The 26674-nt window shown below is 38.7% G+C and overlaps 1 protein-coding gene across 2 annotated transcripts in view; it reads right to left on the bottom strand.

Moving 5' to 3' along the window:
- Nucleotides 1-25009, bottom strand: part of LRP6 (LDL receptor related protein 6) — a 136232-nt gene extending 111223 nt beyond the window's left edge. For both annotated transcript variants that reach the window (XM_081083446.1, XM_081083447.1), the window contains exons 1-2: nt 24667-25009; nt 4054-4447 (exon numbers count right to left, since the gene is read on the bottom strand). In XM_081083446.1, the coding sequence (XP_080939572.1) occupies nt 4054-4447; nt 24667-24721 (449 nt within the window). In that variant the 5' untranslated portion in view covers nt 24722-25009. The remainder of the gene's footprint in view (nt 1-4053; nt 4448-24666) is intronic.
- Nucleotides 25010-26674: the final 1665 nt, after the last annotated feature.

Here is a 26674-nt window from a genome sequence, read left to right as displayed (position 1 = left end):
GAAGAAGAAAGCACCACACATGGAATCAGAAAATCTCAACTAAGAATCTAGCTTTCTCTTATCTAATTTTGGCCAAAGGCCTTGGTTTCTTCAGCCAAAAAGTGAAGGCATTTAGCTAGAAGATCTGTAATATTCCGAACCAGTTCTAGATTTTATGGTTAGAAAATAGGGTTCCCCAATTACCAGCACATCTTTGAAAACAGAAGTGTATGTGACATAAAACAAGCGTCAGTGAGTATATTTTTACAAAATGTGATCTTAATAACTTCTGTTGAAAAAAGTAAAACTTTTGTTTTTAAATAAATGACTGTAATCAAAGCCATACTGATTCAGAAATCATAAGTACTCGTGCTAACATTTACATTTGCTTAGAAAATGCTTTCTTCCCTAACAATTAAAATTAATAGTATTATAAAAGAAAATGTAAAGTCCACACCCTCAAAAAAATATTTATTGAATACCTACTACGTGGCAGGAACTATTTTAGTCATCTGGGATATACTAGAGTAGAAAATAATCAAGATATGACAATTATATGTACACAATTGATGGAAATTATAAACCATTAATTTTCCTTTAAGTTAGGTCTACAAGGATTTTTAAAGTAGAACTTCTAGTGTTCTTAATATTATTCTTAGCAACGATAAAAATGTATTTTTTAATATGTTTTTACTGATTTCAGAGAGGAAGGGAGAGGGAGAGATAGAAACATCAATGATGAGAGAGAATCACTGATTGGTTGCCTCCTGCACGCCCCCTACTGGGGATCAAGCCTACAACCCAGGCATGTGCCTTTGACCGGAATCGAACTCGGGACCCTTCAGTCCACAGGCCGACGCTCTATCCATTGAACCAAACTAGCTAGGGCTAAAAAATGTATTTTTAAAATATACAATTGACCCTTGAATATGAGTCTGAACTGTATGGGTCCACTTACATAAGGATTTTTCTCAATAAATACTATAAATATATTTTCCTTATGATTTTATTAATAACATTTTCTTTTCTCTGGCTTACTTTATTGTAATACAGAAATATAAAATGTGTTAATTGACTGTTAATGTTATCAGTAAGGCTTCCCACCAACAAAGGCCTATCAGTAGTTAGGTTTTTGGGGAGTCCAAAGTTATATGTGCATATTTGACTGCATAAGGGTGGGAGTTGGGCCTAATCCCCTGCATTGTGCAAGGGTCAACTGTATATTAGTCAAAGCTGTTCAGTAGGAATTTACTTCTGACTGAATCACTAAAATTTAACTCTTTAAAAAATATCCAAAATGATCTGGAATATGAATAGATCCTTACAAAACAAAAAGCCCTTGGGACTGCTTTATTTGTACATGAAACAGCAGTTCCTCAACATCACAAAGATTAGTACAGTCATTGTGGAACAGATTAAGGAACTCTATCATTAGGAGCAGCCATAATGTCAGGAATAAAGTAAGGATACAGCTTTCTATAACTATGGTTGTTCATTTCTGTACCAATTTCTATACACATTTTCCTGTTCCTTATTCTGAATTGTACACTGCCACTCAAAAGAGGAAAAAAAATCTCAGACTAATAGAGCCCAAATTTAGGGAGAGAAATAAAAATCATCTTTCAGTCTAGGCTAAATGGGCTGATTATACAAAGAACTCCATACATCAGAAAGCACACAGATGTCTGCACTAGTTCCCAGGGCTCAAACAATACTAGTCATTCAATAGCCTTCCTTTTACATAAGCTGATGTGAGAAAGCTCAGTCAGCTCTTCTGAACCTCATAACCCAGATCCTGGAACTCTAATAAAGCCTACATTTTTCCTCAGCACTGTTTTCATGTACTTTCTCTGGAAAGAAAACTTGATGTTTCCAAAAAAATAAATCTGGAAATCATTTCTTCTGTTTAATAAGTGATGTACTCAATCTAAAATTACTTTTCCATTAAAACCACAATCCTTAACACAAATTTAAATCAACATGAAAGACTGCTTGATAAAATATATTTTAAAATGCATGAGTTTGAAATATAATTTTTAACATATTTTTTATTGATTTCACAGAGGAACGGAGAGGTAGAGACAAAGATAGAAATATCAATGAGAGAGAATCATTGATCAGCTGCCACCTGAGACATCAACTAAAACATTTATAAGACCTGCCAGCCAGAAGTAGAGCTCATTAGGGAATAAAATGATAATGATTAATTTACTAATTAAATTATTAGAACCTGAATAGTCAAAAGTTGTCTATAAATTCAGCACCGTGAATATGTACTATCACATAATCATTATCACATATAGTAATTATCAAATGCTGCTCCAGAGTTGTGGTAATCAAGATATTTTATCCAGCCATCTTCCTTAAGAGTTCTGTGGTTCCTCTAATTCCTTTAAAACTCTTCCCTTCTACATATACATACTACATAATGCAGGGAAACATATTTTGAAGAACGGAAAGTTCTTTCTCTCCCAAGTTTTCTGTCCTTAAATAGATAGTAAACCCTTAAAGGTATTATCCCTCTCTCTCCAACAAGAGTACAAAAAAGCAGAGCTCTAAACATACTAAACATTTAATATATATTTGGGTGAATTTCCAACATCACTCTCATAGTTATAAGATTGAGTTTGTCAAAAAGAAAAAGAAATATTTACCTTTTCATCAAAATATTACCCCCCAATGACCACCAAAAAAACCCCGTGTATTCTACAAAGCAGTAACCTCAAAAACATTTCAACACTACCTGAGACAAACCTTGCTGGCAAAACACAGATTCCTTTTCTCAAAAACATCTCGCAAATTCTCAACAACCAAATTTGTCAAATGAGTACAATTCACTGCACATCCAACAGCTGCAACCTTCTCCATGAGATACTCAACTCTTTTCCTACCACAAGAGTCACAAAAATAGTTTCTGATGCCTTATTAAGTGACCATCTGACTTTAGCATGTAATTTAACAGCCCTTTAAAAAATATGTAATTTTTGTTATATAAAGTATATATAAAGCATATATAAATATATTTGTGTTTTCCAGAATCCTTTATCCTAAAATGTCACTACACTATTGCCCTATTTTCTTTTATAGTCAAACAAATCTTTTCATTTTCCTACAACATGAAGGTAGCTGATGTTCAAAGGTAGCTGATGTTCCAAGGTACCTTCTTTAACCTCTGTCACCAAATAAGACCTGATATCAAGACAAAGGAGCACATATAAACCTTTCTTTCTTCCCTAAGTTTCGTTTTATTACATAATATTATTATCCTCCTTTTTAGAAATGAGTTTTAAAACATTTTAACATACTGGAAAATAAAAGAAATCAAAATATTAAAATAGTTATTTACAGATTATCTTTAAATTTTAATCAATTATTAGTAACTCACTTCAGGTTCATGTTGAGATAGTTATATATACTTAGCCATGACAGACCCTGGTATGACAATGTATTCAACAGAGAAATATCAAGGAATGGTATATGGCAGGACTGAAGCACAGTAACAAAGAAGCATGTGGGGACACAGTTTACATTTTCTAATGGGATTTACCCACAGCTTTAAGTTTCCCTTTTCATTTTAAAATAAACCTTTATAGCAAATACATGTTTAGCTAACTGGAAATGAATTATTTAACAACTTAATTTTTATTTTTCATTCAATACTGACATTAAATAATACTTTAGAGTTTTATATAAAAGATACTAGTATTACAAAATAACTATGTATATAAAAAATTACAAGATGCAAATGTTTCTATCATCTTGAGCTATCACTTTTGTTAAGTCTTCATTCCTTCTTCTCTGCCTTCTAATTATCCTCTCATAATTACAAAAAAATAAATGGAGAAGAAAAACCAAGAACTATAAATTTGCAATATGAGAAACACAAAACTTACAGAAACACCTTACTATAAAAACCCAACATAAATTCCCACATTCAAGTGTACTTGACAAAGAAGCCCAAAAAATTTAACATTTGGTTTTGCTCTATTTTCTCTTGGGGGTGAGAGGGGTCTATGCTAGTGGAGAGAAATCAGGAGGAGATGCAATATCCTTTGTACATTACACAAAACTTACCCGCTTGAAGGATCTAAGGCAATAGCTCTAGGTTGATCCAACTCTTGCCAAAATAAAACTTTTCGTAAAGATCCATCTAGATTAGAAACTTCAATCCGATTAGTTTCAGAATCTGTCCAGTATAATTTTTCTCCAAGCCAATCGCATGCCAGCCCATCAGGAGATAATAATCCAGAAACAACAACATTCTGTACACTCTCAGTTTTGTTAAACTCTGTTCGTTTAATGGCTTCTTCGCTGACATCACTCCAGTATATCAAGCCATGATCAAACACAAAGTCCACCGCTGCTGCATCTTCCAAGCCTCCAACTACAATTGTAGCATTCTCTTTGCCATTTGTAGCATCAACCAATCGTAAGTCCCTTCTGTTTGCATAAAGTAACAAAGGGGCCGCTAGGACAAAAAAAAAAAAAAGATGTAAGTAAATGGAAGGAAATGTATTTGTTCTTATAAACCGAATTTCAAATCAGCATCAGTGAATAAATACTATCAAAAAAATAGTAAATAAATAGAAGCAATCTTAAAGTATTTTCACAGCATCTTATTTATATTTTTTAAATATATGTTTATTGATTTCAGAGAGGAAGGGGGAGAGAGAGAGAGATAGAAACATCAATGATGAGAGAATCATTGATCAGCTACTTCCTACATGCCCCACACTGGGGATCAAGCCTGCAACCTGGGCATGTGTCCTGACCGGGAATCAAACTATGACCTCCTGGTTCAAAGGTCAACGCTCAACCACTGAGCCACACCAGCAGGCACTTTGTAGCATTTTAGATATAAAAGTTATAAGAGAGGAAATCAATTCTACCAGGACAATCTTTTCTTATTAAAATAGTCTGTCAGATAAAATTAAACAGTTTGACCCTACCAAGAACTGGCAAAGATATGGAGTCAGCAGAACGTTCATACTCTACTCGGGGGGTTGAAGGGGGGGGGGGCGTGTAAAATGTACAGCTATCTTGGAAAACAGTTTGGCAGTTTCTTAAAAGATTAAAGATAAAGCCATGACCGGTGTGGCTCAGTTGGTTGGGTGTCATCCCGTGCATCAAAAGGTTGCTGGTTCGCCCAGCTGGCATGGCTCAGTGGTTGAGCATCGGCCTATAAATAAGGAAGTCATGGTTCTATTCCCAGTCAGGGAACATGCCCAGGTAGTGGGCTCGATCCCCAGTGTGGGCGTGCAGGAGGCAGCTAATCAATGATTCCCTCTCACTATTGATATTTCTATCTCTCTCTCCTTCTCCCTTCTTCTCGGAAATCAATAAAAATATTTAATTTTTTAAAAAAATTAAACATACAACCTACAGTGTGATCCAGCCATGTCACACTTTGGTATTTACTCAATAGAAATAAAAGCATATGTCAATACCAAGACCTGTACATAAATGTTCATAGCAGTTTATTTGTAATAACCCAAACTGGAATCAACCCAAATATCAACAAACTAATGGATTAATAAATTGTGATATATTTATACAATAAAAAGTAATGAACTATTTGTACAACTAATACGGGTGAATCTCAAAATAATGTATGGTGAAAGAAGTCAGACAAAGAGTATATATTATATAACTCCATTTATATAAAATGTTAGAAAATTCAAATTGTTTTAACAGAAAGCAGATCAGTAGTTGTCTGGAGGTGGGAGGAGAAAGTAAAAAAGAATGGGAAGCAGGGATTATAAAGGGGCATGAGAAAACTTTTGTGGGTGACAGCTACATTATATTGCCTATGATGATGGTTCCAGAGATGTATACATGTCAAAACTTACTTAATTTTATACTTTACATATGTGCAATTTATTGCAGAGCAATTATGCTATAATAAAACTGTTATATAGTCGGGCAGAGAGAGTTCTTAATACAATTATTTTATTCTCATATTAATATTAGAATGGCCTAATATCAAAACTAAACATAAAGTCTATCCTAAATCGTACTTTGAGAAAGCTGAAGCTACTATTAGGGCTGAAGTAGTACAAATGTTATATCTGGGTTTTTTTAAAGGATCTGTTCCAAGCTTCAGACATTTACTTTCCTGGTATCAACATTAAAGACCTAGAGCACCATTACCCAACAGACTTTCTGTGATGACGGAAGTGTTCTCTCCACTATGCAATGCAGTAGCCACCAGCCACATGTGACTATGGAGCACTTAAAATGTGGCTAGTGTGACAAAGAAATTAATTTTATTTAATCTTAATTCATTAAAATTTAAATTAACAAGTGGTTGTACAGAACAGGCTGAGGTCAAGAACACAAGTGAGGCAGCAAAAATAAGACCAGTTATGATGCACTAATCCACATGATCTTCTCTCACAATTACTTACTAAAGGTTTAAAATACGTCACCCAGAACCAAGACCACATACCATTTAAAAGCAAACACTCCCTCTTTTAAGAAATTAATTTTAAAAAATTAAAATGCTCAGAAAAGTGCTAAGTAAGCCAATTTATGGACTATGTCTGCCAAATGGAGTTATGATGACCACTGATTTCATCTGTAAGTACAACAAACCTGAACTTCTCTTCTAAGCTTAAATCCAACGTTCTTAGTCAAAAACAAATGGGCAGAGAGCTTTTTTAAAAAGTGACTAAGAGTCCTTTCTGCTTAATCAGTGTATTTTCTGCTGCTATTAGCAAATTAGTAAATTACCCTCACATATTCACTATTTTTTAATTGGTTTTATTGATTTGAGAAACATTAATTGGCTGCCTTCTGCATGCCCACTTTTGGGGATTGAGCCAGCCACCCAGGCATGTATCCCCACTGGGAATCGAACCTACAACCTTTCAGTGCATGGGGCAATGCTCAACCGAGCCACACTGGCCAGGGACCTCACAGATTCACTTTTACCTCATTTCAGGCTTTCAAACATCACACTGATTTATCAGTCCCTACATGGGTATATAAGAATCCTATTTTCCTTTAGTAACTTCCTACCAAACTTTCACTAGTCACCTTTCTAAATGTTTTCTGCATTCCTAAGACAACGTTCATGCTTTGAATCATTTTCAGATCTCATAATCTTAGTGAAGCAGGAAGCAAGGTAAAATGTCTTACATCCTCAACACTTTTCCTTCCCTTTTCTACTTCTAATACTTCAACTTTATCCAACTCAAAAAGCTTTCTGATTTCCTTTGCCTAAAATAAAAAGTCTCACCTTGGCCAGCACGCATTAGGGCTTAGAGCACTGGCCCGAGCACCGAAGGATGGCAGGTTCAACTCCTGGTCAACGGCATGTACCTGGGTTGCAGGTTTGATTTTTAGATCAAATTGTGGAAAATTTCTTTTAAATATTAGTTAATATGTTTACCATGTTACTATTGTGCAGGCAACTGTGTTAAGAATTGGGGATAAAATTAGTTATAAGATATGGCTCCTGTTCCCAAGGGGCAGAGATCCTAGTTGAAATTGGAAATACTCTCTTAGAAAATGCCAGTATCGCCCTGGCTGCTATGGCTCAGTTGGTTGGAGTGTCATCCTGTACACCAAAAGGTGATGGGTTTGATTCCCCGTCAGGACACATTATCCAAAAAAAATTTATATTGAGTACTGGCCAAATGCTCACAAATGCCCCATTGAATTGGCTTGACCAAAGTTAGTCAGGCTTCTCTCTTCCTCATAGACCCCTAAATTTTATCTAGCTCTAAACAAGCCAATAAAGAGCTCTTTAATACTTAAAAAGTAATTAATGTTTTTATTGATTTTAGAGATCAGCTGCCTCCCACACGCACCACAACCAGAGATGGAACCCGCAACCTGGTATGTGCCCAGATTGGGAATCAACCGGCTACCTTTCAGTGCATGGGACAACGCTCAACCAATGAACTCTTAGTCCTCTTTTAAGGATTCATTCTGAGCATCAGCTGACCACAGAAAAAGATATATCTCCTGTTAAACTGCCCCTGTCAGGCCATCTGCTAACCCTCACTTGCTTATCCCACTCTCCCACAAAGATCCTGCTGGCACTATTCACTTCTATAAGAGAAAAAAGCCTTTTTGTGTTTGACTTCAAAATACCTGCATATCTCATGGTCAGAGCATTCTCCCTATTGAAATAGTATTTTAAAATAAAGTCTCTCCCTAAATAAGGATTTTTTTTTTTTAATTGATATCTGTATGGTGATGTGACTTGGATAAGGATTGGACGTTACCTATGAACCCTTGCCATCCTCATCTCAGTACTGTCACTTTGTGAGTCATTTAAACTCCTCTCCTGTTCAGAGGAGGGATCTTTCTCTGAGTTCAATTCTTAAAAACAGTACTCCATCTTGTCTATAGCAACATAGTAAAGAATTACTTTAATATTTTCAAGTAAAGAAAATTTTTCTTTGGCTCTTTTGTGTAGAGAATCATGCCCTGACTCGAGTCAGAATATTCCCAGCTCTACTACGAGGCCTCTTCTATTTTCCCTGGAGTCCTCACAAGAGAATATCCTTTCCAAGTCTCTTTACTAGGTGTAGCGGTTAATAAGGCGATTTTTTCGACAGATGGAGTTACACATATGTTGATATATATGCGATTTGATATGTATGCTATTTTGTTGTATTGACAACAAGCTTCAAAACTTCGTATATCAAATTTGCTGAAGGTGTTAACATCATAGATATTTTTACGCTTAAAAATGTCAAAGTTCGTGCCAAAAAAAGAGCATTTGCGGGAAGTTTTAATTCATTATTTTATTCTGAAGAAAAGTGCTGCTGAATACTTCAGGAAGCTTATGGTGAACATGCTCCATCTCAAGATACTTGTGAACACTGTTTTAAACGCTTTAAAAGTGATGGTTTTGATGTGAAAGACAAAGAACGTCCAGGTCAACTGAAAAAGTTTGAAGACCAACAATTACAAGCATTATTGGATGAAGATGCATGTCAAATTCCAAAACAACTTGCAGAAAGATTAAACGTTGCTCAGCAAACAATTTCCAATCATTTACAATGGGAAAGATATTAAAGGAAGGAAATGGGTGCCACATCATCTGAATAAAAGACAAATGGAAAACCGAAAAGTCATTAGTAAAATGTTGCTTCAACGGCACGAAAGTCTTTTTTGCATTGAACTGTGTGACTTGCAATGAAAAGTGGATTTATTTTGAGAATCCCAAATGTACAATATCATGGGTTGATCCAGGTCAACCATCAACATCGACTGCAAGGCCAAATCGCGTTTGGTGGGATCAGGAACGTGTGGTGTATGATGAGCTTCTAAAAACAGGTGAAACTGTTAATACTGATTGCTACTGACAACAAATAATCAATTTGAACCACTGATTGCTACTGACAACAAATAATCAATTTGAACCACGCTTTGATCGTGAAACGACCAGAATGTTCTAGAAGACACAGAAAAGTAATTTTGTTTCATGATGACCCACCATCACATACTTCAAAACCAGTTAAGGACACATTAGAAGATGCCTGGGAAGTATTAACCCACCCACCATATTCACCAGCCTTGCTCCTTCAGATTACCACTTGTTCTGATCAATGGCACACACACTTTCTGAGCAGCACTTCAAAATGTACAAAGAAGTGGAAAATTGGGTCTCTGAATGGTTTGCCTCAAAACAAGAAAAGTTCTATTGGGATGGTATCCACAAATTACCTGAAAGATGGGGAAACGTGTAGTTAGCGATGGACATTACTTTGAATAAAGCCCTTTTGATGTTTCTCTTGAAATTATCGTGTTTTCTTAGATTACAAAATCCGCATTATTAAACGGTACACCTAGTAAATCCCTATGTCTGATTTAAATTTCTAATCCCGTAACTCTCATTCTATTGGGATCTATAGCAGGGTCTCTCTTTTCCGCATCCAGCACGGAAAGAGAATGATCCGGTTCTTTGAGTAGGGGGGCTGGGGATTGAGAAATGAAATAAAGAGACAAGACACAAAGATGGAAGGAAAAGGCTGGGACCGGGTGGGACCCGCCATCCTCTTCTGAGGGAGAGACAGGGACCCAGCACCAAAGCAGCGTGTTTATTTTATACCCCAAATACCAGGAGGTTTCACCAAAAGTCAAGATAAAGGAGCTTGGGTGGGCATGAGTCCTATTCATTCCTGGTGCTAGACTGGATTTACGTATCAAAACCCACTCCCGGACACCTGGGCAAAGATGAAAGTCAATGCTGAGAACACTTCTGCCTTTTTGGTAAGATGTGTATCCAAGACGGGGCTCTGCCTGTTGCCTTGGGTTCAGCTGACAATTATTAAGGAAAAATGCCCATGTGCCTTCCCAGGGGGCCCTCTACAGGAAACCTTCCCTCTTCTTCCACTGACTGCACACTTCACCATACAAAACTACTTCAAGTTCAAAAACTTCAAAAATAGCAAAATTTTCCTAAAGATAATTTAGAACATCAATATCCTCCTTGGGGAAATTTAGGAGCTCCCCGAACTGGCTCACCTAAAATCTCTCCTTTCCCATCACCCTCTCCTCTTCTTTCCTCCTTTTTACCACCCTCTGCCTTGCCTTTAGCTCTTAATCTATCCTCCTTTAATACTCCAGTCTCCACCATCCTTCTATCCACCCCTGTCAGACCTTCCTCTTCCCATTCCAACCCCTTATCTCCTTGTAGTCATTCCAGCTTTAAGGTCCCCTTTCCCCCACTAGGGACTTATGAGGGGATCAAGGACCTGAAGTTAAAAAACCGAACTGGAAACAGGCTGAATCTGTTAGCCATTCAGATGAGCTTTAGAAACACCCAGATAGCCTTTGGTCTCTCTTCATTCCCTCTCCCAACATTTAGTCCACAACTTTCATAAGACTACACATCAGAGCAAAAAAAATCTTAAAGGTCTCCTCCACAAATATTGTTGAGGACACTTCAGCCCTCATATTGACTTAGCAGGAAACACAATTATGCTTTTAAAAAATGTAAAGGTAAAGAAAGGACAAGAACTAGCTCTGTTATACCACCAGTGAGTTGTAAATTTCAAACTGAAGTTAAGCTCTCTGTGTCTATATGTCTTCATGTTATGTGTACATATGTTATGTATACAAAATATTTCCCTACCTCCAGACAGTATTACCAATTATAATTTTAGATTACAAAATCCCTTAAATGAGTCCTATTCTGATATACTTGAAGATAAATGGGACCTCATATAAATTAAATATTCCTAGGATTTTCGGAAAATAAACTTCTCATACTTTCAAAGGTATTTTTACAGAAACTAACCCAAATGTTTTAAGAATCTGTTAACATTTAAACAAATCTTTGGCAAATAAGACTAGTTAAACATTGCTGGTTTAATAAAAAACAGCTGTCTTTTGAGTTATCAGCATTAAGTATAACACAAGCATATATTTTTATTCTACTTGAATATGTTCTTCCTAAACTTTTACAAATTTTTGATAAACGAGCATTTCATCTACATTTGTAGCTAGCCAAGTTAATTATTATTCTGACAAACTTTATTTCAACAGTTATTATGTTTTATAATAAGCAAACTTGAAGATAGTTTCCAAAATCTTTTAATAACTTAAAACTTTACACTTATGCTAAGGTGATTCATGGGTATTTATTAAATACCTATGTAACTTCAAAGTAAGAGAGAACAGTGAAATATAGAAGCATTCCTATTTTATACAGTTCGTTGTGGGTTTTTTTTGCCTCTTATTTTTATAGTACCAAAAGCTTTATATATCTGAGTCTATTTCATGAACATACTCATTTTTGCTACATTAAGAAGTTGTACTATCACAAAGTATATGGCTATAAAAAGTTGTAAGATGTATATTCATAAGCTCTGCCAGTCTACTTTAGTCATAGCACAGACAGTTCACAATTATTCACCTCACAGTTTTCTCTGAAAATAGTACGTACTATAATTTTAAATTACAATTTTATGCTAATGAGACTACTAAGAGAAATAGTGACAGAAAAGAACACTGTATGCAAAGTATGTAGGATGTGTTTTTAGTAAGGAAAAAGAGTCCGGCCGGTGTTGCTCAGTGGTTTAGTGTCATGATTCAATTCCAGTCAGGGCACATGCCTGGGTTGTGGGCTCAATCCCCAGTAGGAGGCATGTAGGAGGCAGCTGATCAATGATTCTCTCATCATTGATGTTTCTCTCTCTCTCTCCCTCCCTCTTCCTCCCCCTCTCTGAAATCAATAAAAAAAATATTTTAAAATTTTAAAATAAAAGAAATAAGGAAGAAGAAAACAGCCCTAAAGTAAAAATGACTAATTCCTTCAGAATGAGAAAGAGAAAAATGTAGAACAAAACCTGAATGGATATAGAAACTTATAAAGAGTTCATGAAAAAGGAATTTTGTTTGTTGTGGTAACAGCCAGCTAAGATTTCATGAGCTTATTTGTAAGGTTTTCAAAAAGCGCTTGAGTATCAAATATTAAACTGATGCAAAGCTAAAATTTGGTTTTCTATTAAAATGGCAAAATTTTTTTGGGTTATTGGTCTGCTCTTAATAAAGTTTATAAGAGGTTTTCTAAGTAATCTCCCTAGAAGGCAAAGATTCTTTGTGTTATCAGAATTTCCTGTGCTTAATGTTGACTTTGTCATGTCTGATTACAGTAATACACAGCATAACAAAGTTTTGGTCAACAACACACTGTCTATGACAGTGGTCCCATCCTATATAATAAAAGCCTAATATGCAAATCCACTGAACGGCGGAACGACCGGTGGAAAAACTGGTCGCTATGACACGCACTGACCACCAGGGAGCAGATGCTCAATGCAGGAGCTGCCCCCAGCCCGCAGGCCCCAGGCCAGCCAAGGCAGGTGCCAGCGGGGGCCGCCCTGATCACCCCACCGGTCACCCGCAGAGGGAGGCAACCAGCAGCGGTGGTGGTGGGACACTCACGGGGCAGGACCGGCTGGCGAGTGGGCAGCACCAGGCCAGCCAAGGCAGGTGCCAGTGGGGGCCCCCCGATCGCCCTGCCGGTCACCCTACAGATCAGCCCTGATCGCTGGCCAGGCCTAGGGACCCTCCTCATGCACCAGGCCTCTAGTATGATTATAATGGAGCTGAAAAACTATCACCTAGTGACATCATAGCTGTCATAGCATTATGGTACAATGCATTACTTACATGTTTGTGGTAATGCTGGTATAAACAAATCTACAGCACTGCTAGTCATATAAAAGCATAGCACATAAAATTATGTATAACACATAACACTACATCATAATAATAATAATAATAATAATAATAATAAATGGCTGGTGAATTTACCATACTATACTTACCTTTTTTGTGTATGTACCGAAACCTGGGACTGGACCACTTTTTATCATTATTTTAGACTGTACTCCATCTAGTTATTAAAAAATTTGCTACAAAACAGTATGCTGTTACACCAGCAGCAGCCTCATACATATTTACCACATGTTTTGATTGCATCATTTCCTCTTACACTTGATTTAATCTCATGTTGTTTTATACAGAAACTTGCTGTATAGATAGGCTTATAGGCTAGGAGCAAAAGACTATCTATACCAGTGACATTCAACCTTTTTCATCTCATGGCACACATAAACTCATTACTAAAATTCTGCAGCACATCAAAAGTGTATTTTTTGCCAATCTGATTTTAAAAGGGTATAATTTTTATTCACTCATACTGGAAGGCTATTGTTGTATTGGCTGTTGTCATTTTTTTATTTGACAATCTAAGAGAAAAGAGGTCAGTACCTCTGACTAAAATAGTCAGGTATTTAATGTTTTAAAAATTCTTGCAGGCCCTGGCCATTGTGGCGCAGTTGGCTGAGTGTTGTCCCATGAACCCCAAGGTCACAGGTTCAATTTCCTGTCAGGGCACATACCCAGATTTCCAGCTCAATCCCAGAGAGTCGGGGTACATACAGGAGGCAGCCAATCGATTTATCTCTCTATCTCTCTCTCTCTCTCTCTTTTTCTCTCTCTCTTTCTCTCCCCCCTCTTCCTCTCTCTCTAAAAAATTCAATCAAAACATTTTTTAAAAATTCTTACAGCACACCAGTTGAAAATTGCTGGGTTCTGTATCCCATTTAGCCTACGTGTGTAGGCGGCTATCCTATCTAGGTTTATGTAAGTATACTCTATGACGTTTGCACAATGACATAAGCACCTAATGATGCATTTCGCAGAACATATCCCCACAAAATTGTAATATAATGTTAATCAATACATTAAGCAGAGCATGACTGTACTTATATAAACAAAGTCTTCTCAATTTTGAAAGAGCTAAGGTTCTTTACCATCATGTTCCCCGCTATGTAAACTTATTAAAAAGATTTTTGGCACTTTGGTTAAATAGGTAGTCATGTGTTTTTTCTCATGACCTATTTAATCAATTTTCAAACCTCTTGATTTTTTACATTCTGTCTTTTCAAAATCAAATGGTCCCTTGAGGTTCACAAGAATTTATTCTTTCACCTGGTAAAAGAGAGGTGTTAAAAATAATTAGGTTTATTTGATCAATGTCATGATTTGCATGCGAAGCATTGTCAAATCAAAAGAGATTACCCTCCCCAAGGTTAAATCTGTATGGGTAAAATGTTAATATGATTAGTTCAGAAATTGTATATTGTTCCCAGAAATTAATTAGTACTCTCACTGTCCATGATGTTTATATTTATTAAGAGTCCCAGGGCTGTTTTGCCTAATATTAGACAACAGTATAGTATCACAAGTCATAATTTCAGTTATACTTTTTTTATTTTATATTAATAACACATTTATGTCAAGTTGCTCACAATTTGACTTCTTTAATTTGAATACAGCATACTCTAGATAGCTAACTGGGGATTCACATCACTTACTTTATGGACTTTTATTACACAAATGTTTAGGACACAGACTTACTCTTCTTTAAAAGAATGTTAATAGCCCTGACTGGTTTGGCTCAGTGGATAGAGCGTCAGCCTGGGGACTGAAGGATCCCGGGCTCGATTCCAGTCAGGGGCATGTGCCTTGGTTGCTGGCACATCCCCAGTGGGGGGTGTGCAGGAGGCAGCTGATCGATGTTTCTGACTCTCTGTCTCTCTCCCTTCCTCTCTGTAAGAAATCAATGAAATATATTTTAAAAAAATAAAATAAAATAAATAAAAGAAGGTTAATAATTATATTTTGTCTAAAACTGCTTTGGCCCTGGCTGGTTTGGCTCAGTAGATAGAGCCGGCGGACTGAAGGGTCCCAGGTTCGAGTCCAGTCAAGGGCCCGTGCCCAGGTTTCGTGCTCAATCCCCAGTGGGGAGTGTGCAGGAGGCAGCCGATAGATAATTCTCTCTCATCATTGATATTGATGTTTCTGTCTCTCTCTCCCTCTCCTCTCTAAAATCAATAAAAATACATTTTAAAAAATAACTTAATGCTTTCAACCTCTAATGAGAGACATGTATTATAATATATAAAAAGTATAAAAATAAAAAAACTGCTTTGGATTGATTTGATTTTGATTTGTATGTCACAAAAACAAACTTCATTGTCAACTGCATTTTTTTTTTCAGAGAGGAAGGGAGAGACAGAAACATCAATGATGAGAGAGCATCATTGATCTGCTGCCTCCTGTACAAGCCCACAACCTGGGTATGTGCCCTTACCGGGAATTGAACTGTGACCTCCTGGTTCATAGGTCAACACTCAACCACTGAGCCATGCTGGCCGGGCAACTGCATTATCTTTTTTATTAAAAATTCTCATCAGATCTTTCACTTTTAAAAGTATCAGTAATAAGATAATCACCATCATTTTTTAAGTCTTTTGTAATCTACAGATAGTTTTTTGGTTTATTCCAATGATTCCCTGAAAGTGCTTACACATGAGCTATAGGCCAGAGTGTTTGTCTTCAACTATAAAAAAAAAAAAAAAAAAGGACTGTTGAAAAATGACTATACCAGGTACTCTTGGGCACAAGCCTCTGATGGCATCACTTAAATAACTTTGAGGCTATATCAGTGGACCGAGTCAGGATTTCCCAAAAGCTAGTGGATAAACAGATGGATTCAGGAAACTACTAACCCAAGATCTAGCAGAACAAGAATTAATTACACAGGACTGAATAAACTGATGAAGGATTATTATGGGCTTTGTTAAAATATTGCTGATGCTTTAATGTCCTGTTTTTTGAATATAAGGAATTCCCGTCTCTTTAAGCTACCTATAACTTATTAACAATTTAAGCAAACTATCCCTTTGTGAACAAAAATGAAACATTTACCTTTTTCTCCCTGCCTGACACCTCCATAATTCAAAGATTCTTATTGAGTATTCATATTTTCAGGCCAATATAATTAGCATAGGATCAGGAAGAGTCTGTCCTCCTCGTTGGAAACACTGGTTATACATCCAAGGCTTTAACTGGAATGCCATATTTGAAAGTGGTGCTCATTTAATCAAATATGATCAGACACTTTTAGGGCGCTATGGTTGACTTTACCAAGTCAATGCTTACTTGCAGTCCTCATAGGAAAACTGGACTGATACCTGCTTACAGCGTTTCCAGCCTTACAGTTGAAGTAAGCAAGGTCACTTCTAGGCAGGCTCAGGAATCCTAAGATACTAAGATACTTTGAGAACTTAAGAAATTCACCCAAATCTATAGATACTGCAAATGAAACATGATGGTGATTTTTTAGCTTGGCTTCCCGGACTCAATAGGCTTTTATGAAAGTCCAATTCAAGATTCCTTATAAAAACTTCCAGCAAAGCAAATGTAAAAGGCCTAACCTACATAAATAACCAGGCCAAATCTAATGAGACCAGCTTCACAATGACTCTTATTTTATCCCATTGTGGACTAAATATTTGTGGCCCCTACCCCCAATATATATGTTGAAGTCCTACATCCTCTCATGTGATAGGATTAGGAGGTGGGAGCTTCAGGAGGTAATTAGGATTAGATCAAGTCATGAGGGTGGAGTCTCGTGAATGGAATTTGTATAAAATTCAAGAAAGAGCTTATTTCCTCTCCCTGCTCTCCACCTTGTGAGAACATAGCGAGGTCAGCAGTCTGCAACAAAGAAGTAGATCCTCACCAGAACGTGACTATTCTGGCACCCTGACCTTGGACTTCCTGCCTCCACACATAAAAAATAAGTTTCTGTTTTTTGTAAGCCACCCAGTCTATACTATTTTTGTTTATAGCAGCTTGAACTAACTAAAACATATCCCTAATAATGACAAATTTTGTTTTAAACAACAGGAAGCCTGACCAAGTGCTCACAACTGCCCATTACTTATCCACTGGCTTGGCTTGACCAAACTTTTGTCAAGCTTTTCTCCTTTCCCACAATCCCCTAAACTTTGGCTTGCTCTAAATTTAAGCTAGTACACATAGAACTTTTTCCCTTAACAGTTCATTCCAAGCATCAGCTGACTGCAGGAAATAAAAAATCCCATTTATCATGCAATCTGCTCACCCCCACCCACTTGGCCCACATGCCTACAAAATTCCTTCTAGCCATTCTCTATAAAAGAAGTCTTTCTGTGTTTGATTTTGAGATCCCTGCAAATCTGGCTATTAGAAATTTTCCCTATTGTAATAATAATTTTCCCTATTGAATAAAAGTCTCTCCTTACCTAAATCCAGAATTGTTTTTATTTAACCATAATGACAAACCACCCATCTGCAAACTACAAAATTATGCTAACAATTATTTTCCTCTTTCAAAGGTGATTGGTATCATTTTCAAAACCATAAGGCCCAGATAAAATTAGATACATACAAAAAGCACTGCAATATAAAATTACTGTCCAGACCAGCAATCTGGCCTTAGGTCAGTCATACCTCTTTCTAATTTATAAAATGAAGAGGTTGGGCCAGGTAATTTCTAATATCCCTTCTGTCCTAGATATGAATTTGGTAAAAAGGTTTAACTGGGACAAGGCTATTCATAAGTCAATACACAGAAATAATATGCTGGTGACCTACTCAGTGTTTCTCCAGAAAAAAAAAAAAAATAGGAACATAGATTTTTTTTAAGATTATTTCTTTAACTTCAAAAACAGATTTCAGAAATAATTTCTCAAGGTAAAAATTCCAATGATCAAACCCACACTCATTCAAAAGTACTCCATATGTCCATACAATGGAATATTATTCAGCCATAAAAGTGAATTTTCGAAATATTGATAATGCTACCACGTGGATGAACCTCGAAAACATTATGCAAGAGAAAGAAGCCAGATACAAAAGGCCACGTACGGTATGATCCCATTCATATGAAATGTTCAGAACAGGCAAATCCATAGAGACAGAAAACAGATTAGTGGTTTCCCGAGACTGGGGGGAGGGGGAATGGGAAACGACTGCTAAGGGGCATGGGGCTTCTTCTTGAGGTGATGAAAACGTTCTAGAATTAGATAGTGGTGATGGTTGTACAACCTTGTAAATATACTAAAAACCACTGAACTGGATACTTTTAAAATGAACTTTATGGTATATGAATTATAAGAAATATAATTAAAAGAAATATCTCTTTTTAAATAGTGGGTTAAAAAAGTACTTGAGCACATTAATTATACTATCGATGTAATAGTTAAATCCTAAAACCAGAAAATGTTACATAGCCCACATTTCAAGTTCAACCTCAGTTATAAATATGATTTATGTCTATTATGATTAGTTTTTCCTAATTTGTGCTAAAAAAAACTTTATAGTAATCACAAATTTATAATTTAACCATGTCTAATAAAACACAAAATGAAACTCCAAATATAACTGTATAAACATGAAAAATCACATCTTTTTATATTGTTTTAAATATAAAATTTAGAATACCAGTATGTGCAAAGCTCTGGTACATTGTGGTATATGAAAGAAAAAACTCTACTCTTTAAACACCTTTTATCTCACAAAGGGCTGTTGTCCTCACTGGCATAAATCAAGAAACTGTTACAAATAAATACCATATATTGTGTAGATAAGAGTTCATGCTAATGAAGGTCAGCTGTTAGCTTTCCCAGACTTGCAAAATATGCTGTCTTTAAATTGATAGATGGACAAAGGCAAATTACACCCCCCATAAAGCTGGTCAACAATGAGAAAGACTTCTATCCCTAAATCCTTTACCTTATGTGGCTTTGGTCCAGGAGTGATCAAGTGATGACTAACTAAGGCCATTAGAGAAAATGCCTTCCTGGTCAAACATACATTATTTGATAAAGGTACAGTTTTCCAGTATCTGAGTCACTATTTTCTTGAAAAATATGACCATTGCTGACCACATTCACCTCTGCATTTTTATTTTTACCAAGAATCTAATCAATAACTTTAGGCCTAGTGTCAACTAATAACTTAAAAATGCACTTAATTTTTTATTTTTGCCTGAAAATGTGGTTGAACTTCTCATCCACGATTTCCTATCTCTTGCAAGCAAGGTATCACAGAAACAAAAATTAGCAACTCATCCTACAGCTAACAGAATCCCAGCATTGAAGTATCAGTAATTTTCATCAAATTGAACCCAGGCACATTTCAATATTTTCCAGTCCCACATCTGAGTTTCTTGAACCTTTTATGAGGATAACACAAGCTTGAGAAACAAAAGCATATCCTAATAATATCAAGTAACACTGTTTTATTGCATTTATGATGAATTATATTTAAAATGAGTAATTTCAAGGACAAATACCCTATTCTTAGATTGCCCAGTCCATGTATTTGATTAAGTTTCAAAGTTATTCACATGGAGCAGTGTTCTGTTCATTATGTTGGGCTCATTTTACAGAAGATACTAGGAATGGTGAAACGTGCAATGCAGGTAAATGCAGTGTAGCATTTACCGATCCTACAGGGAAAAGTACATCAACTGAACAATTTTAATCATTGTAAACAAAAAATACAGTAAAATTTCTCAATTAGAAAATGTCTTGATAAAATTATTTTGCCCATAGTTAACTCAAATAAGTAAAGTGGTAGAAGATTTGAACTTGGTTAGTCAACAAAACCCATACCTTTCTATTATAGTGCTTTCCTTTATAATCTTCTCCAAATAAAAATTTGCAATAAAATTTCCATGATGGAAATAAATTTTCTCATTAGTTGCCCATGGCCTAAACAAAACCATAATCTGTGTTGTTTATCCAATATGTTCAAATTTTAAGTTCACATAAAATATTTTCCATTTATATACTACTTCACAGAATCTTTTTATATTCAAAAAAGGAGTCATTTCTGATAGCCAAAGCATGTGCAACTATATGAAAACAGTATTTCAGTTCAACAAATAGAAAAACCTCCAATTAAAGCAAAAAAAGAAAGAAAAATTGAACCATGCGAAATCATTTTTAGGCTGGTTATAACAGTGAGCTGAAACCTTAAATTTCAAAACCAAATTATTCCTTAGCCAGATGAGCAAACCTTAAAGTAAGTAGTGATGAAAATATCAGATTCAACTTCTGTATATGGAACTGTCATCAAATATCAATTCACATGAATCACCCAATGCTTGAAGGTTCCCTTCAAGTAAGTTGCTTGGAACAAAGGTTCAGCAGAATGTTAAAAAGATTCATGTTAAAATGTATTGTAAAGTTTGAGAATAGTGGGTTAAACAAAGTTAGAACTGGTCTTTCTACCTGGGGATGCCTGAGCCCTTAATATGTACATATGAATAATGAATCTCCAAAAGAAGGATTCATTATCCTAATGAAGGTAAGGTGTACAGAGATTAAGTGACTTACCCAAGGTCACACGACTAGCTAATGGCAAATTTAGAACCTAATTCTCCGGATTCCCACTCCAAAATTCATTCTACCTCCACAAGACTTCATCATACCTAATATTTAAAAAACCTTTCCAAAGGTCACTTTAAAAAAAAACAGTTTTATTGATTTTTAGAGAGGGAGAAGGAAAGGTAGAAACACTGATGAGAGAGAAACATCATCGAATGGCTGCCTCCTGCACGCCCCCCACTTTGGGGATCGAGCCCCCAACCCTGACCAGGAATTGAACTGATGACACCTGGCTCATGAGTCAATGCTCAACCACTGAGCCACACTAGCAGGGCCCAAGGATCACTTTTATAAAAATGTAAGATGACAAACAATAGTGGCTTATCCTGAAAGTATTTACCACAGCCCCACCAAAACAAGTAACCAAAAAACAAAGGTAAGTAGCAAAGAATTTTTATAAAACAACAAAAGCCTCTCCTCCTCAAAGTAAACTGGGACATGGTAATTACAGATTATACACACTGGTGGTATCCAAAACATATATTCTTATAAAAATATTTCCTCTAGCCAAGACCGGTTTGGCTCAGTGGATAGAGAGTCGGCTTGCAGACTGAAAGGTCCCAGGTTCGATTCCAGTCAAGGGCATGTACCTGGGTTGCGGGCACATCCCCAGTAGGAGATGTGCAGGAGGCAGCTGATCTATGTTTCTCTCTCATCGATGTTTCTAACTCTCTATCTCTCTCCCTTCCTCTCTGTAAAAAATCAATAAAATATATTTTAAATAAATAAATAAATAAATAAAATGTGTTTAAAAAAAAATATTTCCTCTAGAAAATAAGAGATATAATATTTTCTAATCAGTACCTAGCCGTGTGCAAACTACGGCCAGCGGGCCGGATCCGGCCCGTTTGAAATAAATAAAACTAAAAAAAAAAAAAAAGACCGTACCCTTTTATGTAATGATGTTTACTTTGAATTTATATTAGTTCACACAAACACTCCATCCATGCTTTTGTTCCAGCCCTCCGGTCCAGTTTAAGAACCCATTGTGGCCCTCGAGTCAAAAAGTTTGCCCACCCCTGACCTAGATGGAACTAAGAGAATAGCAAAAATGACAACCTAGATTGCGAGGTACATCAGAGCAGCAACCATGTCTACTTTGCTCACCAATATACCAGAGCTGGATATATAGTAGGTACTCTATATATACATATTTGCTGAAAGAATGAACAATAAATCCCTGCTCTACCATTAATTAGCTGTAGGATATTGATCAAGGTATAATCTCTCTGAATCTGAGTTTCCCCACTTGCAAATAAAGCTGTTAGACCAAAATGATCAATATCTCTTCTATCTTTAAGAATTCATGAATCTTAAACAAAAAAAATCTCAAATCCCCAGCATTTGAGGATATGTCCACAATCAAAAATTTTAACAAAAAGTAACATTTGCAGGTCACTTCACATTCATTACTTCATTCATTACACCCAAGAAACCTGCAAATTAGAGCAATATTACTATCTATATTTTACAGGTAAAGAAACTGAGGGCCAGAAAAATTGACTGACTAGACAAGAAATACAAAGTGAAATATGGAGTTTAAACCCAGGATTTTAGGATTGAAATCTCCAATTCTTTCCATTACATCTCTAGTGATAGGGGCAGAAACACAGCTTAGATGACAACTGCATTATTTCCTGACTTTCAGCTACTAATATAACAGGGTTACAGGACAAAAGGTCTCCCAATCCTCTCATCATCCCATCTTTCCAATGTTAAAGCTTCAACTCTTCTGTGAAGAAAAATGACTTTAAATGCAACAAATTAACCACATTTTTCTCCTTGGAGTCTAAGTTAACTAATATCACTATTATAACAGAGAATGACATTATTAAATAATGAAAAGAATCTAAATTATGAATCAAAATCTTTCATATCAAAAGATAGTTTTAGCTCAAATAATATGTATTTACAGTCAAGTACTGTTAAATTCAAAGACCACCTTATACCATTATTATGCTACATTTAAAATGAAAACTTGACTTCTGGAAACTTTGTTTGCTAGTGGAAATGAGGCTATTTAAACCACTGATTCTTAGGTCTTGTTACAATACTACCAATACTTCAAAATAATACTTCAAGTGCAACATCTCTTAATTCCAATAATGATAGGCTCAAACTTGGTGTTAAAATAAACAAATGGCATTAACATCATACCCTTCCCCTCCAAAAAATACAATTGGGCAACCAGAAGCATGTTGGCTTATGGATTTAAATGTCCCCTTTAACTTATCAGCAGACTCCCATATTTGTTAACATTATTAACTTTCTGTCTTAAAATACAGACATATGCGATGACTAATATAATTGTTTCTCACAGCTATGGCAAAACCCCCTTTCAACAGAGAATATACTATACTAAAATAAACACATTTATTAAAACAAAAACCCCTTTCAAGAGGGAATATACTATACTAAAATAAGCACATTTATCAAACCTCTCTGGTACCTAACACCACATTAAATCCACTGCCAAGAAAATTAAACGAGCATTATCTTTCTGGGGTTTGCATGTGGAAACAGTTTGGAATATGCTTCGTGGGTCCTAATTATTAAATATTAGTCGCTATAAGTATAAGTAAATATAAATAAATACAATAATCCTGCAGAAGAGTAAAGAAAAGAATTTTCTCAAAAAGAAAAAAAAGGAAAGAAAAAAAGAAAGAGAAAAAAAGGTCACTCAAGCTCATCCGAAATATATAAACATAGAAAGGGCACACCTGGCTCATTTATATCACAAGATCGTTTAGTTACTGTATCGTGTTCTCTAAACTTCAGTCCGTTTTGGAGGTTTAACAGAAGTTTAGTTTGTGGTGTGTTTTTTTTTTAAATTAACAGCTAAAAATCTCCACTGACTCAAGAGGTCTCATGCCTGAAAAGAAATGACCATGAACACGAGTGAGAATTTTGACAAAACCCAAAGCCAGTCCGAGCCCCTCGCATCAACGAGGACTTGGGTTCCTCTGCTGGCCAATGCTCGGGAGCCTCAGACGCAGCACCACCTCCCACACCGCTAAGTTCGAGAGGAGCCGCGGAAATCTTCCCGGCCAGTCTAACCTCGTGACCTGTCACAGAATAAAAGTCACGGCATCTGTGACAGAGCCACCGAATGCACGCGATTCTCAGAGCCGAGGATCCAGGCTCGGCTCGGCTAGTCACCCAACTGCCCCGCCGTCCCCTGGGGAGCGCACGCAGCAAGGGACACGGAGGTCCCGGACCCAGCTCCTTCCCGCACCAGGATGCCTTTCCCGGTCCGTGCCCACCGCACACTTGCAAGCTCCGGAAATAGCGGCCGGCCGCGAGCACCGGGGAGTGCAGCGTTCCGGGTTCACTGCGGGCTGAAGCCCAGGGGATACCCGGGCCGAACCGCTCGCCTATAACCTCGGAGCCCCTTCCCAACTGCGCTCTCACCCGGGACCATCCTATACCCAACGGAAGCCACGGATGAGCTGCAACAAGGCCTGGAGACATAGTCGGAGGGGCCCTAAAAGTTCACGGAAAAGTGGGGGCTCCGCGGGAGGAGACCCACCTTAAAGCATCTTGGGCTCCAATACTCCCAAAGCCAAAATACATGCACAGACCCTTCTCCCTCCCGGAGGACTCCAGGCAGGGGACGGGCGCACCGACCCTCAGCCACGCCGACAGCGCGGGGCTGCAGGGGTTCCCTCCGCCCAGCAGCCCGGCCGGGGCCCCGCGGTGCCCACAGAAGGTCCGGCAGCCCGGGCGGGGGCTGCAGCGTGGCCGGGCGGAGCGCACAGCCCCCGCTCCCGGCCCCTCTCCCTCCTTCCCCACCACCAGGCCTCTCCTCGCTCCCGGTCCCCCTTTTCTCCTCTCCCCCTCTCCCCCACCCCCCAGACACACACAAAACAAGGCCACCTCCCCCCACCCCGAACCCCACCAACTTTCCCGTGTCCCCGACTCTGCCCACCTCTCAGGAGCACGCAGAAGCTGCAGGCCAGGAGGCTCCTCAGCACGGCCCCCATCTTCCCTTCTCGCGTTCTCTCCTCTCACCGGCGAGGGGCGGCCAGCAGAGGCGGAGGCGAGGAGCCGGGGCGGCCGCCGCAGCGGCGGGTCTGCACGCTCATGCTTCCCGGCTTTCCGGAGAGAGAGAGAAAGAAAGAAAGGGGCACGTCAGGGCTCCGCGCGCGCCGCCGCCGCCCTCTCTACCGCGCCGCGCTGGTCGGGGCTCGCGCGACGCCAGCGTCTGCTCCCATCCCGCCGCCTCCTCCCCCGGCGCCCCGCTTCCCCCGCGCAGTTCCTCATTCAGCCTCTTCCTCTCACGCAGCGGCGCAGGGATACGGGACGCGCGCCGCCGCCGTCGCCTCCGGCTGCGCGAAGGTCTCCCTGCGCGGGGCCGGACCCTGCCCCGGCACCGCCTCCAGGGCAGTGGAGAAAGGAAATGGGGGCGCCCCCTCGGCCTCTGCTTGGAGACCCCGGGAGATCTGCCTGGCGAGCTCAAGAGACCTGCAGCGGAAAGGCCGTCCGGCGACGCATTCCAATGGGATTCTTTCCCGGGCCGGCGGCCCCGGCTCTCCCCGCGGAGGGTGTGAAGCGACGTCGGACAACATTGGAGCCGGCGTGGTCGGGACTACTTTCTGCGGCTCGGCCGGGCCGCCGCCTGCGCCGCTCTTTGTGCGGCTGCCACCGGCCGGGCCAGGTGCCGCTCCGGTCCACGCCGGACGCCACCTGGGCACCCTCCTGGGGGGCGCGGCGGGCTGGGGGCGGCTGAGCTGCAGGTCCTCGCTCCGGGAGCCGCGCGGATCCCGACACGGGGTGATGAGCTCAATCTTCCAGGGTTGGAAATTGGTTTAAGCATTTAAAAAAAAAAAAAATAGAAGCCAGTGCTACTTACACCAGCTTTAAACGTGGATCTGGTGAAGGATGTTCAAACGACAACTCAACCTGAGATTTTTATTTTTCTCCTGGTTTCCCAGAACTGCAGACTTCCCCCAGAATTAAGTCAGACCAGGACTAAAGATTTCTACTAAGCTGGCAGCTAAAATGCCTAGATAAATGCGTCAGCACCTAAGACAGAGCAAAAGGGACACAGTTGGACCGGGAGTGTTATCTGGGGTTTTACTCGTCGTGTTTATGTCATTATAACACAATGTTGTGATGATCAGTTCGCAGCTTGAGGAGGAGAGGATCCCCCAGAATCTCAGACTTACTGGCGCAGCCTCTGCTGCTGCCGCTGCACGGGGCATTCGAGAGCAGCGACCCAGACACCCCCTGGCATGGCGGGGCTGCTCAGCCCAGGAGGGCGCGCCAGGAGTTAAATCAGCTGTCACGGAGCCAGCAGGTCCCTCTGCCCAGCTGTCACACGCCCTTCCCTGGGGCCCCTGGGCGAGGAAGGGGAGCTACTCCGGCAATGTCACTAGTAACTCAGGGACATTGCATTTCACCAAGTGCTTACACACACATGATCCTATCTGACACTTACAACTACCCTGGGGTGAGGCAGGTTTTGTTACTTACTACCCTTATTGCAAAAATGAGGGGAAAGGAGAACCTGAGGAGTTCAATGACTTCTCCAAGGCCACTCAAATACAGGACCCAAACCAGGTATTCTGACTTCACTCTCCTTCCAAGAAATGTCTGCTGCAATGCACATCTGTAACACGTAAAGACAGAAGCACCCACATCACTTTATCCTAATTTCACCTATGAAAGCCGAGCCACCATCGTCCTCTTCTTCCAAAAACTCCGTCATACGCTGCAAGTTTTGTATTCTGACCTCCAGCAATAGCCCAGGGGGTGTATTTCTCCTCTGTAAAACAGGGATAATGCCTTCTTCAGGCTTGTAAGAGAGATTAAATTAAATAATGTATAAATAAACTGTTCCCTATGTAGCCATTTCCTTTCTTTCTCAACCCCCTTAAGATGAATTGTGTCGTAGTAACTTGGATTCTTGGGAAATAATAGAAGAAAGACAAAAA

The sequence above is a fragment of the Myotis nattereri genome (assembly GCF_964212035.1).
Source record: "Myotis nattereri genome assembly, chromosome: 2".
Lineage (NCBI taxonomy): Eukaryota > Metazoa > Chordata > Mammalia > Chiroptera > Vespertilionidae > Myotis > Myotis nattereri.
This window is presented reverse-complemented; position numbering and strand designations above follow the sequence as displayed.